Source organism: Kogia breviceps, chromosome 11, assembly GCF_026419965.1.
Source record: "Kogia breviceps isolate mKogBre1 chromosome 11, mKogBre1 haplotype 1, whole genome shotgun sequence".
In the NCBI taxonomy this organism is placed as follows: domain Eukaryota; kingdom Metazoa; phylum Chordata; class Mammalia; order Artiodactyla; family Physeteridae; genus Kogia; species Kogia breviceps.
The window spans coordinates 49,915,610-49,932,379 of NC_081320.1; the positions used below are offsets into that span (position 1 = coordinate 49,915,610).

General features: G+C 39.8%; 1 protein-coding gene across 4 annotated transcripts in view; it reads right to left on the reverse strand.

Moving 5' to 3' along the window:
- The window catches only part of UGP2 (UDP-glucose pyrophosphorylase 2), a 55,829-nt gene extending 54,276 nt beyond the window's left edge, over nt 1-1,553 (reverse strand). Inside the window, exon 1 of one of the 4 annotated variants that reach the window (XM_059079600.2) lies at nt 1,069-1,553. Coding sequence is in view for 2 of the 4 variants with exons in the window: in XM_059079601.2 (XP_058935584.2) it covers nt 1,215-1,317 (103 nt within the window). In the remaining 2 variants the exon portion in view is untranslated. Of the gene's footprint in view, nt 1-37; nt 762-1,068 lie in introns of those variants that run through there. The other 3 variants (XM_059079603.2, XM_059079601.2, XM_059079599.2) reach the window with 3 other exon arrangements.
- Between the last annotated feature and the right edge of the window lie 15,217 nt (nt 1,554-16,770).

Here is a 16,770-nt window from a genome sequence, read left to right on the forward strand (position 1 = left end):
CTGCTAAAGCAACCCGGGAGAAAAAAGCGTGTCTTACCTTGTACAAATCTCGACATTTTAGAGATTTATTAAAATACTCTGGCCAATATATATACGTGTGTATATATATATATATATATATATATATTCAAATGCCTAGAGGAGTCACGCTATGGGCAGGTCTCTCTTCCACCCCTGCTTTAACAACCGACGAGCTCCTTCTCCTCTTCCTATGTTTTGCCACTTAAGGGAGTATTTATTCAAAGCGGCTAAAGCTGCCTCAAAAAAAAAAAAAAGAAAAAAAGAAAAAAAAAACACCCAGGAAAACCTTCCGCTCTTCCAAAAGACAGAAACTTGGTGCGACCGAGTCTGCTCCGAACTCCAGGCTACACTGCACCCTTGACACAAATGAGGGCCAGCTGGAGGCTCCCGGAAAAGGTAATATCACATGAACTTAAATTTCATCAATGAAAGAGGCGGATCTAGAGCGGCTACTTCACCGCCCTCCAGGGCTGCACGGCCGCAGGCAAAGGCGGGCCGCACCCCCGATTCCCCCTCCCCTCTCTGCCGTCCGGCCTCCGGACAGTTCCCCGGGAAACTCGGGCCAACGGCGGTCCCCGCCCTGCAGGAATCGGGAGGCGGGGGAGGCAGGCAGAGGGGGGCGATTCAACCATTTCTACCGGCCCATCGACGTCCTGGGACTAAGAGGCGCTCGGCGCGCGGGCGGGCGGGCGGGGGCCTCCAGACCAACGCCTCCCTGCTGGGAGCGGCTGCAACCCTGCCGCGGCTTTTTCCCGGGAGGGGCTGAAGGCTACACGCCCCTCCCCCGCAGCCGACACTGGGGGGCCACCCGTGAGGGGAGAGCCGACTCCGAGGGACAGGAGCCCGGGACAAGGGACAGGAGCCCGGGAGGGCCCGCCCCGACCCTCATACATTCTAGTTCCTCCTGGCCGAACCCCAAATTGGGCCTCCGGGGCCAAAGCGGGTCAGGCAGAGGGGCTCTACACGCCTCAGAGAGGGAAACACACTTGCCCAAGGGGTGGTGGGAAGCCCGCCCCGGCCCCTCCCCAAACCGCCACAGAGACCCACCTTCCTCCTCTTCCTTTAGTAGCTGGGAAATTGGGGGCGTTTATGGCGCGCCTGGAAGAAGGCTCGCAGGCTGAGAGAATGTCACCTCTGAAGCAACCTTCTCTCTCCCCCTCTCCCCTCACACATGCACACCTTGAACCTCTCACCAGTGATTGCAGCCCAGCTTCTGACCTTCTTCGTCCACCGGGCTGCGGGCTCCCGCAACCCAAAGCCCCCACTTTCTCCTAAACACCTCCCCTCCCCCTCCATTTGGAGCAGCCCCCCCTCAAGGCGGAAATGTCCCCGCTGCGCAGACAGACAGGAGCAGCCGCCAGTCAGGAGCCGAGGCGGATTCAGGGCCTGGCCAATGAGACGCGCGGGGGTGGCAGGGGGCGGGGCGTATACGGCCAGAGGTAGCCGGGCGGAGGTGGGCTCTGAGCCCGAGCCCCACCCCGAGCCCGAGCCCGAGCCCGAGCCCGAACCGGGATGCTGCGTGTTGGGACTGCGCCTCCAGCGGCTGGTCCAGGGATGTTTCACCAGTAGAACTCCCAGCCTTCCACAGATACTTCAGCAAGGGAGACAACCTGAAGCACGAGTGGTTATTTTTGTATTGCTTAAAAATGTTTCCTCTTACCAGAGACTGAAGCTAGATATCCATCGGGAGAGTAGAGCCAGAGCACCCCGCGCAACTACCCCGAGAGACCCCAGGCCCTTCTCGGTAGACACAAACTCTACCCACACATCTGGTCTCGGAAGGGTGAAGATGCGTTAAAGAGTAAGAGTAAGCAGTTGGATGTGTGGGACTTAACTAACAGGAGGAATTGAGGGCGTCGAAGAAAACGCCAAGCGAAGGCTCTCACACCAGAACCACCACCCCGGTTCCTATTCCTGTAGAGATTTCCGCTGTGTTAGGCGTTTACTTTTCTGATAAAAGGGCATATGGCTTAAGCTACCCCTCAAGAGGTGCTTTCCTTTTGATACATTTTTGAAGCCCTCAAGGAAAGAGGATGTTAAAAGAACGTTTGCACTGAGTCGGGGACTACAAGATGGCCAGCGCAGCGCCCGCTAAATCACACCTGATGTTGCCAACCCCACCTACCTGTATGACCCAGTGCGCCTGTCACTGGGTGTATCTCAGACTTTACAATTCACGACTAAAGCCGCCTGCATCAGGACAAATGAATTGTCAGCACTCTGTTTAGGTGCCTCCAGTAAACCATGTCATTCTAGAAGAGTTTGAGGCCTTGGACAACACAAATCAACCAAGGTAAAGTGAGAATTTTTAAATGGCTCATTCTGTAAACAAATTATTTTTTTAGTGCTGCGTATTCGTATGGAAATGTTATTGAAGTAACACAGAAAAGGCCAGTGATTCATTTGTCATGCTGGGGAATGATAACCCTTGGTACTATATTTCTTATGTGAAATCCAAAAAAGATCACACCCCAAAACCGCTCAGCGATAAAACTGATTTCCCCAAAGAAGTGTGTAAAATCCAAATGTCTACATTTTAGTAGCAGCATTTGGAGACTGAACATCTTGATCAGAATCTCCACATTCTTTGTGTACAGTACAGAAATTGTTCCAGCACTGAATAAGCAGTATTTATCCATCCATCAGCATTAACACCAAAATAAAATACTACCAAAAGATTTGAGCCCCATAGGGTTGCTTAGCCTACAAATGATAAAGCTGAAGAGCAGTGAAGAGTCTTTAATTATACGAGGTTTAAGAAGGATGATCAGTTATTTCCTACCTACACAAAAGATTAAGGGAGAGGAAGTAAGTTTTAATTGCAGCAAGAGTATTTGGTAAAACCGAAGAATGACATCTTGATTTATGAGCGATTATATATTGAGATAGAGTACCAAAGGATGTTGTACATTTGCTGCCTCAAGAAATGTCCAAAAAATAACTACCTGTCTTCAGTGGTTAGGTCTATATCAATTCAGAGGCTGGCTCTTAGAGAAGTAGCACTCTAGAAGCTATATTCTCAAATATTATTTCAAATAGTGCCCTGTAAAATGGAATTTCTTTACACAGTTACATTTAAATTCTGAACCCTTTTTTTGTAAAAGAAAAAGGGGTTTTTTTGTAAAAGAACCTCCAACTACCTCAGAGCCACTAGAAAGAATCTCACTTGGCAGATCACGTGGGATTAAGGAGCAAAGATCATGGCCATGGAGAAGTTTCAAGTGTGCTTAAAAGGCTGTTGTCTATTTCTGAAATATATTTATACATTTTAATATCTGAAAAATCACTTTCTTTCTGTGTGTGTGTGTGTGAGAGATCCCTTTTTTTCATCATACACTACAGTGGAATTTTCCTTCAAGGTGCATGAAGTTGATATCTGTATCATTAGAAATTTGTAATGTGGATAGATAGATTTACAGATGAAACCTTTGCAGAAACTTGGCGGGGGGACAGAATCTAAAGGAAGATGAAATGGGCTCCTGGGAAGGAATGTGTGTACAGTTATGAGTGGGAATGAGATGGATTGTAAACTAAAAAGAAGCCTGAAAGCCAGTTTTTCGCTGGTACTATATATTACCATCCAAGGATGATATATATTCTGCCTATAATTTTCTCATTCCTTCTTTATACTTCCCAATAGAAACATGAGAAAATTCAGTTTAATTTAACCAGTTACATGTCCTGGGATGTATAACAACTTTGCCATATCTTTTTCTTTAGATAGGAACATTCTATCAACACAAGGAAACGATGGCTACTGCCCTATTTCTAAGCATCCTTTTTGGTGCCTTTTTAGATTTAATGTTTGGCACAGTGTCTGGTACATAGCAAGCACTCAATAAGTGTATTCTGAATGACCAGTTTAGTGCCACTAAATCTTTTTAACTTGCAGTGTTGTATCCTGTTCGCTACTCTTTGAGAGCTGTAAATAAGATTAAATTTATAATTTATATTTAGAGGTAAATAATGTTTAAGTTTCAGTTATTTCCACCTAGAATGTGAACTTGGGCCAAGTATAAGAGTAATAGCAGTAAATGCAATGCCCTGATGACTTTACAGTAAGCTTTGCTGACTACCCACCATGAGCATTATCCAATACAGGGTGGTTTAGAAATTACTCAAGTAAGAAATAAGTGTACAGATCAGCAATGTGTGTGGTCTTTTAATTTTTTTCTTGTCAATCGTACCCCCTTTTCCCCACACACAAGAAAATAAAGCAGTGCAGTTTTGGAGAACATGTCAGAGACATAAAAATTTCTATGTCATGCACAAAGTGTTTAGCCGAGAGACCAGGCAACAACTATACACTAAACTGTTGCCCATGCTCGATATTGGCTCCCATCTGTATCCATCCAAATCCTAGACCACCCACTAAAAGAAGAAAAAGGAGGCTACTATTAGTCAGAAGTTGCCAGTTACTGACTAGACCTAACAATAGGGCATTTTACTTGAGTCAAAGGTAACCAAACAGGGTTAACTGGAAAAAGATATCAAGTAATATCTGTGAGACAGACTACTAATGAATGAGTAGTCTAAAAAATGAATGATGTTTCCAAATACTTGAGAAAAAGAAAGACTTCATTCTTCCCTGTTGCCAACACCCTGTTGTTAATGAATCAGGAAGTTTTCCAAAACAAGTTGTGAATTTCAATTATTTCAATTATATCCTTCCATTTATTCACAGTATGATTTTTTAAAATTACATTTGAAGGTTATTTAAGTTTATATCAAAACAGTAGCAATTATTTCAAATAAGGTGTTTTAAAAAACAGGGTTGTCTCACATTACAGATAATTATCTAATGAGTTGATAAACCAATCTTCTGAGTAATCTTAAAAGTCATTAGGCTCACAAAAATGCAGTTTAACCACATGTGTTATCTTGTTCATGCTTATCAATAATTTCCCTCTGGGTTCTCCTTTGAATGTTGCATAGAAGGCAGATCTTTACTATGTTGTCTCCTATTACTCTTGTTCTGCACTTGCCCAGAGGAGAATGTTGGTGACAAATGGTGATGCCCATAAATTGTTGTATGTCAGTCACGTGCCAAACTGCATCTACAGACCCCCCACCCTTGACTATAGAGGCAGAGTGAGTAGGCCTAGGAATAGCCATAAAGAAACAGTCTGTATTCCCTCAGAGTTTCTAGTAAACATATGTATATGTTTACATATATGTTATGTAATCATAATTTGGAAAAACAAAAAAAACTCACTATGAAATAATACATCTCTTGCTAAACTCATAAGATAGAATAAATATTATACTGCTTTTCTAAGGTGACAGGCATAGGTGATGAAGTTACTTATTCTTAGTGACTTTGAAATCCTCATAGAGAAGAGCTGTTAAATAGAAAAGTATTCAGTTTAATCCTTTTTTTTCTTCCTCTTTCAACCATATTAAAGATTCCCCTGTTGTGCATTCCATCAAACATCTTTTGATGGTTTTCCAAACATCTCTGCTTGGGTCTAGCTTATTAAATTTCCTGCCAGTGCCACCACTGGGAAGGAAGGAATAAAGAACTTCTGTTCCCTAACTTAGTCTCGGGAAATTTATTTTAAGCATTTCATACCCACCACCCTAAGTAAATATTAAAGAGAAGATCCTCAAGATTATTCTTTGCATGAAGCCTAAATAACTGGGTAATTATAGGTCATTAAAATGGGTAATATGATTAGCAAATAAAAAATAACTTTTTTTTTCTCCATAGAATGAAAAGGAGGAGGAATGTCATATTAGAGAAAAGACAATAGGAAAAAATGTGGTATATTGCTGTTAAGTTCTGATACCCTTTTTAATTGAACTTTTAAAAAAATTTTCAATAATGATGCACATCTTTAAAAAAAAAATCTATCAAATACCAAAATGCCCATAATGAATAATAGTTCTCTCCTGTTCTGCCCCTCTTTATTCCAGCCCTGTACCCCAGAAGCAACCATTTTTCTTCTGACAGTTACCTCATACCTGATTGTTATTTCTAAATGCTTATTTTGCTATTTCTTTGGTTTCTGGATTTTAGGCATTGTATGTTTTGACTTCCTGTTACAATAGATATGGACTTAGCTCCCTTACACCACCGGCATTCTTTCCTCCATTGTATTAGTTTCCTAAACTTTGTAGAGCTATATTTCCCATATTTTTATGGGAAATATATTTCCTATATTTCCTTTTCCTCATCATGACACAGAGAAAAAAAGATAATATTTGTATGGCATCCTGGGGTAACCTGGAGGGAATTTGTAGACCTCTATATTGGACTTGGTGAAAAATTAGCTGCTTTTTAAATATATATAAAGTAATGAAAATAAAAATAAATGCAAAGTAATATGGGAAAATTAAACATTGAATTTGTATAAAACTCAGATGAAATCTTTTCAAATTTTTGAGTCAGAAATTTGAACTTGCCTGCATGAACATATTATTTAAAAATCAGGTTTTATGCTTGAAATAGCTATACATAGTTTCTGATCAAGACTGTCAACTGATAATCTCTTCAGATTCTTGATAGTTACTGTGGTAGGCTGGGTAATGCCCCCCAACGATATCCAGTTCTTAATCCCCAGGACCAGTATTATCCTGTATGGTAGCAGGGACTTCAAAAATGTGACTATGGGTTTCCCTGGTGGTGCAGTGGTTGAGAGTCCGCCTGCCAATGCAGGGGACGCGGGTTCGTACCCCGGTCCGGGAAGATCCCACATGCCGCTGAGCGGCTAGGCCCGTGAGCCATGGCCGCTGAGCCTGCGCGTCTGGAGCCTGTGCTCCGCAATGGGAGAGGCCACAACAGTGAGAGGCCCGCGTACCGCAAAAAAAAAAAAAAAAAAAAAAAAAAAAAAAAAAAAAAAAAAGTGACTAAATAAGGATTTTCAAGTAGAGAGATTATCCTAGTTTATATGGGTATGGGTAGCCCTAAATGTAATCACAGGTGTCCTTAATTAAATGTAGACAGAGATTTGAAGACAGAGAAGAAAAAAGCATGTGATGATAGAATCAGGGGGAGAATAGGTGATGATTCAAATCCATGAGCCAAGGAATGAAGAGCCACCAGAAGCTGGAAAAGGTAAGGAAATGGTTGTTCCTTAGAGCTTCCAAAGGCTGCGTGGCCCCACTAACATCTTGATTTCAGTCCAGAGAAATCCATTTGGACTTCCAGAACTGTAAGAGAATAAATATATGTTGTTATAAACTACCCAGTTTGTGGTAATTTGTTTCAGCAGCCATAGGAAACTAATAGAGTCACCATTCATGAGGAGCATTGCACAAATAGGTGATAAAAATTATTTTAAAGTATTTCTTTTGCAACTATTCAAAAATGTATAATGGTTCATATTCTATTCAAAGAATCTAACAGCTCTTTTTATTGACAAACACAATGATGAAACATGACATGGTAAGGCAAATGGATTTTGAATCCAGCTGAACTTTCTTCTACCAAGTATTTTAAAATAACGATGAAGCTTTAATTTGTAAAACACATGTGCATTGTTGGATCAATCAGACCAAAACTACTTTGGATGCCATTAAAAGAGCACATCAGCTGCAAACAATCAGAAGTATCTGATGTCTGTGAAGTCAGAGTTTCAGAGCCATCAGAGCTGCACCATCCAGGAGCTCCATGCTGGCTGCAGTGTGCTGAGCACAGCCAAAGATGTATTCTACCATCTGGTTATCTACTTCAGCAGCCAACTTCGGAGCATACTACTGTGCTTGGATAAGAAGCCTGTGGAACTACTGGATGTGATTCATCATCCATTCCACCTGTAGAGACTGTTCATCTTGGGCCATCCTCTGATAAAGCCTGCAAGAAGCTGGAGGCAACCAGCCGAGGGAGTCCCAACTGCCTGCCCCAGGCCTGAAAGCCTTAATATCATGCTTCACAGCTGTAAGCCATTCGAAGCATAGAATTAGAAAATTCTGGTCTATATTACCACCCCACCACTGCTGGGCAGCATACCAAGAAAATGAGAATTTGGAGCAGATAGCAGTGCTGGGAGGAAGAGAGAGGCTATTCTCAATTATCAATGCCTTTTGAAAAGAATTTTACAGAGAAAACGTTAGAGGTTGACAAACCTACTGAAGTTCTGACTTTGCATGGATCTGTTCAGTAACAAGTTAAAACTAAGATTATTCAAATAATAGAAATAAATTTATTGAAGACTACTGTCTGAATTTTGAGCATCACAGACAAATTCAGCGACTTTAAGTTGTTTGATATGTAAGCCTTTCTAACACAGACCAACATGGGATGGAGACCAGATAAAGGCACAAATGGAGTAACAGGATAAGGAAAGAAAGAAGGATCCAGATAGACCAAAACTTTCCTTAAACCATGTTAACTTGAGGGTTTTACCATTTTCCTAGTGAGAAGGAATAAAACAATACTAATTATTTGAAATTTTTGTGTGTATGTGTGTGTGCATATATATATACACGTATATACATATATATGTGGGTATACATTATATATGTCCATGTTTATTTATAATTTATATCCTTTCTTATTCCGAAAAGAATTTGAGGCCAAGACATGTATATTCTTATTTTTTTTTTTTTGGTATGCGCGCCTCTCACTGTTGTGGCCTCCCCTGTTGCGGAGCACAGGCTCAGCAGCATGTGGGATCTTCCCGGACCGGGGCACGAACCCGCATCCCCTGCATCAGCAGGTAGACTCTCAACCACTGTGCCACCAGGGGAGCCTGACATGTATATTCTTGATAAAGTTCATTGCTTAGTAAATTGCATAATGTATATTTCATTCTTTAGTGGAAATTCAGTTTCGTCATTCTCATCTAATCCTTTTTGTTGTCTGTAGAGATAGTCATGTTAAAGAACCGCTTTAGGCATTATTTTTATTTATTTATTTATTTTTAATTTTGAAATTTTTAGTCTTTTATTTTTTTAACATCTTTATTAGAGTATAATTGCTTTACAATGGTGTGTTACTTTCTGCTTTATAACAAAGTGAATCATCTATACATATACATATGTCCCCATATCTCCTCCCTCTTGTGTCTCCCCTCCCACCCTGTCTACCCCACCACTCTAGGTGGTCACAGAGCACCGAGCTGATTTCCCTGTACTATGTGGCTGCTTCCCACTAGCTATCTACTTTACATTTGGAAATGTATATATGTCCATAGGCATTATTTTTTAAATGGCTTTTTCTCAATATAGTGAACCCAAATGATAACAGTCTAGATTCTAGGGTCCAGAGAGATTTAGGAAGTAAGCAGAATTCCTTGTTGTATAGGTAGGTATACTAGATTAGGTATGTTATACATTATAGTTGAGCCTTGAACAACATGGTGGTGGTGGGGGAAGGGGTGCTCACCCCACCTGCACAGTGGAAAATCTGACTACTGCTATTTCTGCCCCAAAAACAAAGAAGTAGGAAGCTGAAACAATTTAGATAAAATCAGGACTGAAACCCTAGTTCTGAAGAGTCTACCTATTGTGATCTCTAATTGAACACAAACTCTCCCCCACACTTAATTTAAAGATCTGTAGAATGAAAATAAAGGTACTATATTTATTGAAAAAAATCTGTACAAATGGGCCCCTCCAATTCAAACCCCTGTTCAAGGATCAGCTGTACATCATCAGTCTCTAAAGCTGTAAATACTGAAGTCCCTTCAGAAGAATCCCTACAAAATATGTACTATCATCCAAGGGTTTTTCTATTTTAATTTATTGGTGTTTTTTTTCTGTTTCAGGTTCTCATAACAGTGTTGGTTTCTAGGGAGGCAGAAGAGTATATTGGAAAAAGCAGACTTTAGAAAACAGCCTGTTTTTTTATTTTGAGTTCTGCCACTTAGAACCTGAAAACCCTAGATAAATTATGTGGTTAACTTTATGAGCCTTAGTTTCCTCACTTAAAGATGAGAATAACAACTAATATCCTGTCTTTCCTCCTACAGAGTTATCATAAAGATCATCTCACTCAGTGTTGGCAGGGTATGAGTGATGATGATGATTTCAACTGATGGTTTCCTTTATTGCCTTGCCATAACAATCTGGTTAGTGTTATTACTTGATTGTAATTACTTATTAAACATCTATTTTTGCTCCACAGACTGTAAGCTCTTTGAGGGCAAGGACCCTCTATCTTGCATCCCCAGAGCATATCACAGTGTTTGGCACATAATAGGCAATCAAAAGAAACTAGTTAAATGAATTATCAAGTGAGATATTTATGAATGAACTTTAAAAGCTGTAGAGTGCTATATCGGTCTATATTAGGCTTTTCCCATTATTTCTTCAGGAAACACGTTTGGGATGGCAAATAGTCCACTTATAAATTTACTTTTAGAACACTAAAGGAGGCAGTTCAAAACAAGTTTGTTGTGATAGAGTGTTTGCAAAGATGGCCACAATTCTTCCCACCCCTGTACCCTGATCCTTTGCAACGTCACTTTGTCACTCCTCCCATTAAGAGGTGAGTCTTTTCCCCCCACACCTTAAATCTGGGTTGGTCTGGTGACTTTCTTTGATCGATAGAATGTGGCAGAAGTGATGTTGTGTGATGTCCAAGCCTTAGCCTTAAGAAGCTTTTCAGCCTTTAGTCTCCCCTGTTGGAATGCTGCCCTGAGACCACAATATGAAGAAGCCCCTTCTAACTTACTAGAAAATGACAGCCCACCTGAAGTAGAAACAAATTTTTCCAGTTGAGAACCCCTAGACCACCAGCATTAACTGCCAGACATGCGTTGGAGCCCAATGAGTCAAACTGGCCATATGAGTGACCCAGATAAGACCAGTAGAAGAATTGCCCAGCTAAGCTATATTCAATAATTGTATTGTTACACAGTACAATATAACTGATAGACCCATAAATGTAGTGTCAAGGAAAAATCAAACCATGCTCATTTACTCTTTGTTTAGCCCCAGAACTGCCCTTAATCTTTTCTCAATGGGACTGTGTTTTTCAGCCCACTCATTTGTGACCTCTAAACTCTATTCTACAAATCCTGAGAAGAGATTTCCTTGATCACTCTTCTTGTTAAAATCAGTGTCCCTACGCTTAGAGATCTGCCTTACAGCTAGAGCTTTTGAGATTCTTTAAGTGGAAAAAGATATGTTTGGGTTTTAAAATATATTTTTAAACGTAATTTTAAATATATTGCTTTGAAGATTCATGGTGTATACAAGGGTATTTCTTGCAGTGTCTTAATAGTAAAAATGAAGATACAACTCAAATGGACTAATAGAAGAGTAGTTAAATTATAATAGATATGTTTAAAATCAATATAAAAGGATACTGTCAGTCATTAAAAGATGTGGTGGTTGTACTGATATATATGTTGACGTGAAAAGAATTCCATTTATCTTAAGTGAGGGGAAAAAAATCCACTCTCATATCCCAATTAAATCTCATTTCCCCTGCACCCATTACTTTTGCTCAGTCTTGTGTGTGTGTGTGTGTGTGTGTGTGTGTGTGTGTGTGTGTGTGTGGTACGCGGTCCTCTCACTGCTGTGGCCTCTCCCGTTGCGGAGGACAGGCTCCGGACGTGCAGGCCTAGCAGTCATGGCTCACGGGCCCAGCCACTCCGCGGCACGTGGGATCCTCCCGGACCAGGGCATGAACCCGCGTCCCCTGCATCAGCAGGCGGACTCTCAACCACTGTGCCACCAGGGAAGCCCTGCTCAGTCTTTACTTGAGACTCCAGGAACCTGCAGTGGAGGGGAAAGTATGGTCTGAATTTTCATTCATCTTTCCTCTCCTTCTGGTGGTAGTTCCCCAGGAGTTGGGAGACTGGAGGAAAAATGGGGAAGAGTGATAAATATCTCTTTAGTTCACTGGGTTTGCAGTTATAGTTCTTTGTTGGTTTTTACTGCTTTACTTCTATATGGCAGAGATGCAAATGCCAGCTTTCTAATGTGGCATTTATATGATTTGTGGGGACAGGAGAGTGCTTGCAAAGCCTTCCAGCCATGCAGTTCCCTGACCTGGGAGATGTGGTGCAAACTTGACTTCCTTCACCCTACCTCAGCTCTTACAACTGGTAATACAACCCACAGACTCTTCTACAAGGATCCCCTTACCCAAATATTGCTCACTTAGATGCAACTTTAGCAAAATGACTTAAACCCTGCTACCTTCCAAGGAGTCTGTTGGCTAATGAGAATATCCTACTTCCTTGCCATACCGAATAGTCTGATAACATACTTCTCCTCTGCTTCCTACTTTCCACCTTGCCATCTCTTTCGTTTCTCCTTTCTCCACTTAAAGTAGTACTGGGCAGATCAACAAGAAGGCTACCTAAAAAATATCCAGCAGTTGAGGTTGATGTTGGTCTTCCCTTCTTATGAGAAGTGATTTTCCATCTTCATACCTCACCTAGTTTGGGAGGTAGGAAACCCACTTCCCTGGTCCCCATGGAAAAGGTGCTGTACTCTGGCCTACGATGATGCTGACAATTTCTGTTTTCAGCATCCTTCCTCAGTCTTCTAGTCACAGACACTGGGGACAGGTGGGGAAGGGCTGGGGTTGGAAGTGGCAAAGCTCCAATTATTGAAGCTTTCTCTTTAAAATGAAAGATACTTAATACCTCTTTGTGCTCAGCTTGACATATCACCAACTCCCGAGCAATGCCATAAATCACACTCAAATCCTATGATGTTTGAAAAAAAGGTTTCAGGAAACAGAAAAATTCAAGGGGGGGAAATAATTAAATAGTAAAATAAAATGTGAAGGAAAATGAGTTTTCAGATGAAATGTGTTTATGAAAAACAGAACTGGATGACTTAAACCATTTTATTTTTCACATTCATATGAAATTTCAGAGCCCAGTTTCATTCATTTATTCATTCAACAAATATTCATTGAACACCTACATGAACCAGGCACTAGTAGGCCGTGGGTTTATGATAGTGAAGTTGATAGAGAAGTTCCTGACCTAAGTGGGAGTGACAGACTATAAACAAGTAAATAAAATAATAATTAGTTACATATTGCGGGTTGAATGAAAAGCTATGAAGGAAATAAACAGAGTGCTGTGATCCAGAATACGAGGGAGCATTAATATAGTGAGGTGGTCAAGAAAAGCCCTCTGAGAGGTGGCATTTACACTGCTGCCTGTGGGAGCTAATCCAACCCACACGGTACTCTCCAGAAGGGTACCTTTTCCTAATTCACTTAGAAGCTATGTGTGGGTTAACATGGAGACTCTGAACATTTAAGCCAAAACCTGAAGGATAAAAAGGAGTCAACCATATAAAGACCTGAGGAGAAATATGCCAGATAGATAGAATAGCAATTGTAGAGGCTCTGAGATAGAAAGAGCACTGTGTGTTCTAGGAGATGACAGGAAGCAGGAGGGAGGAAATAAGTGAATGAAGAGTGGCAAGAGGCAAGAGATGAGTCTGTAGAATTAGGAAGGAATCAGACCTACAGGGCTGGCTGTATAGGTTTTGGATTTTATCCTATCCTTCATTTAAAGCAGGGAACTGACAGGATCTGATTTACATTTTTTATGGAGTATAGCACTATATTTTGAAGGTAGAAATAATAGGAATTGGTGATGAACTGGATGAAGGGAGAATCGGATGAGGAGGGAGGAGTCATGAGGAGTGAATTAAAAGGGAAGAGTCAAGGGCGGCAGTTCATCATATCACCAGTCACTGAGATGGTCAAGGCTGAGGGAATCCAGATTTAGAGAGAGAAAATTCATTTTGGTCATGTTCAGCTTGAAATGCCTAGGAGACATACAAGAGGATGTCAAGCAGATGTTTAAAGATGCGAATCTGGAGCTCAAAAAGAAGTCTAGCCTACCAATATAAATTTAGGAATTGTCAGCAGATAGTTTTTAAAGCACAAGGACTGATATAGGGAGAAGGCATAGAGAATAGAAAAGAGGGTACAGGAACTCCAACATTTAGAGGTCACATAGAAAAAGGAAAAACATGCAAAGGAGAATGAGCAAGAGTAGCCAATTATTTAAGAAAACCAACATAGTTTGCGGTATAGAGCCCAGGGAAGAGAGTATCAGAAAAGGCCAGTTATGAGTTTAATTAAACAGCACAGAAGAGACAGAGTCAGCCAAATAGAAGTTGTCAATTACCTTTACAGGAGTGATAGGGAGGTTGAAATAGATTGAAGTTTGCTATTTATCTTAGCAACACTGATTATTAGAAAGCAATAGAACTTCAGAGTTCTGAGGGAAAATTAATTCTGAACCTAGAATTCTATAGACAGACAAAGCATTCAAGGATGAGAGCAAATTAGGGAATTTTTCACTTTTTTTGACTTCTTATGTACCTTTTCAGGGAAAAAAAAAGCTTAAGTAAATGTTCTAGCAAAATGAAAAGAGAACTCAAGAAGGAAACATGGAAAGCCAGTAATAGAATCTGCTCTAGGAATGCAATAAAAAGATATTTAAGCACAAATATTTAGACATTTAAGGTGAACAATAGTAATAATAATGGAAAGTGAGAAGGATATCAGAAGAACATCTTTAAGAAAAAGGTAGATTCATTTTTATGAAATAGCATGATTAAAAACCTTAATTATCTTGATTGTAGGGTGACATATGCTTCTCCTGTCATCAACCAAAAAAAAGAGAATTAGAATCTTTAGTAAAGGCAAAAAAATTGTATAACCCATGGTCCAAAGATGAAACAAATATGTGTAATTATTATGAGTAATCAATGGATATAATTATTATGAGTAATCAATGGACATATGAAAAAAGAATCCATTTGACATTGACACCTAGAACATGTTCCTTCAAAAAGCATAGATTTAGTAACATGGTTTACATTTCTCTTTTCTAAGTTCATTTATACTATTCAGCAGTGAATAAGATTTACTAAATTGTAATACTGAAAAAAATCACTTTTCAAAATAAATTTAAAGGCAAAATGCAAAAGTCAGTTATTCTAACAGAGTAATATTATAAGTATTGACTGTGTAAAAGTACTGGTACAGCTAATGAAGTTGGGAAATGGAGGGAAGTGAAAGGATGCAAATGTATTAACCTTACATAATGGAGGAGTCAAGAGACATTTTCTAAAGTGTGGATGGACACTTTCTAATGGTAGATCAAGAAATAGAGGTTTAAGTATATTTAAAGCAAATAAGCAACAAATAGAACTTAATGTTTTATAATAAAAATTGCATAGAAGAGACTAGGGGAAGAAAAATGGAGACTAATGTAATTAAGCCAAATTCTTATTGTTCTTTTTCAGTGTGGAGGCAATTTTTAAAATGTCAGGAATTGAACCAAAATGTGGCAGTATGTGTGTATTATTTTCAAGTATGGAGGTAACTATCAGAAGTACTAAAAACAATTTGATGTAGCTACCTTTAGGGCAGTGTTTTTCAAACTGTGAGACTGAAATCAAGTTAGTGGGTTACAATCTACATTAGAAGGGAGAAGATGAAGAAAAAGTATGATTAAGTAAAATTGGTGAAGCTTTTATCAGGTGTGTGTGTGTGTGTGTGTGTTTGTGTGTGTGTGTGTGTGTGTGTGTGTGTATGTAAAATGTATTTCCTACTTGGGTCCTGGTCAAAAAAGTGCTCTAGGAAGTAGAACTAGGTTGTGGACAGTAGTTGGGCTGTATTTTTCTCTTTTATTTTTCTACTCATCTGTTTGAATTTTTAACTTATGCATGTATTATTTTTATCATAATAATTTAAAATATGTATCTGTTTTTTAATACCTTAAAAATACAAATTTATAAGCTTCCATACCATAATGTGGCATATTTCCTAACAAAAGCAAATATTAGGCAATTTTTCTTAAGAAACAAAATGACAAGCAATCTTATCATCACTTAGCAAGAAAGGAAAAATTAACAGTAAGTTTTAAAGATTACTCAAGGCTCAAGAGAGGGAAGGCTGGGGCAGGGCCAAGAATTTAAGACTTTAGGAGTCCAGGCAATGGATTAAGTAAGAAGAAGATAAAACAAGAGAAATCAAACAGTTTAAATATCACTGTCACAATGTAAACCAATGCTAAGAATGATCTTGAATCAACAAATAATTTTACTTTATTGTCTCTGTGTGATGTTTCACCTATCAGTGAACACTATAATTGCTTGCATTTCTATGGTGACTTTCAACTTAACTTGGTTTGCCCTTACAGAAAATATGAGACAATTCTTGAGTACCTACTTGCCCAGATCCTCCCTTTTCTAAAAGTGTCTACTCCATTGGGGTGAGACCTCTGTGGCCACGTGCACTTTGTGACTCACCACCTAGCCATACCTACTTTGACCAAGGAGAGACTACTGACCCAATTTGTACTGGTCAGACTTTCTCTCCTAGGAATTTAGAATTAGAACTCAGAAATGCTGGTCATTTTGTATTGGTCACTTGGGGAAAAAGGGTATCATTCTGGGGCAGCCATATTTGGCCCATATATACACAGAAAAGAATTCATCTTCCTAAAAAGGAAAGTATAAAGCACAGAGGAAAGGCTATTAATTCATTAAGTCAACAAATACTTATGAAGAACCTAGTGTTCTAGGTACTATTCTAGGTACTAGGGATACAGCAGTGAATAAAACCGAGTCTTTGCCCTTGTGGGTATATATTCTTGGGAGAGGGAAGCAGATGATGAACAAATAAATATTTAAGAAAATATCAAGTAGTATATAAAAGGTTCTATGAAGAAAAATAAGGGTAAGGGAAGAAAGTTTGACACTGGGGTCAGGGAAGGCCTCTCTGAGGAGGTAATTGAGCAGAGACTTGAACCAGTTGGGGAAGCAAGCCAAAAATATATCTGGAGGAATTGCTTTCCAAGCTGCAGT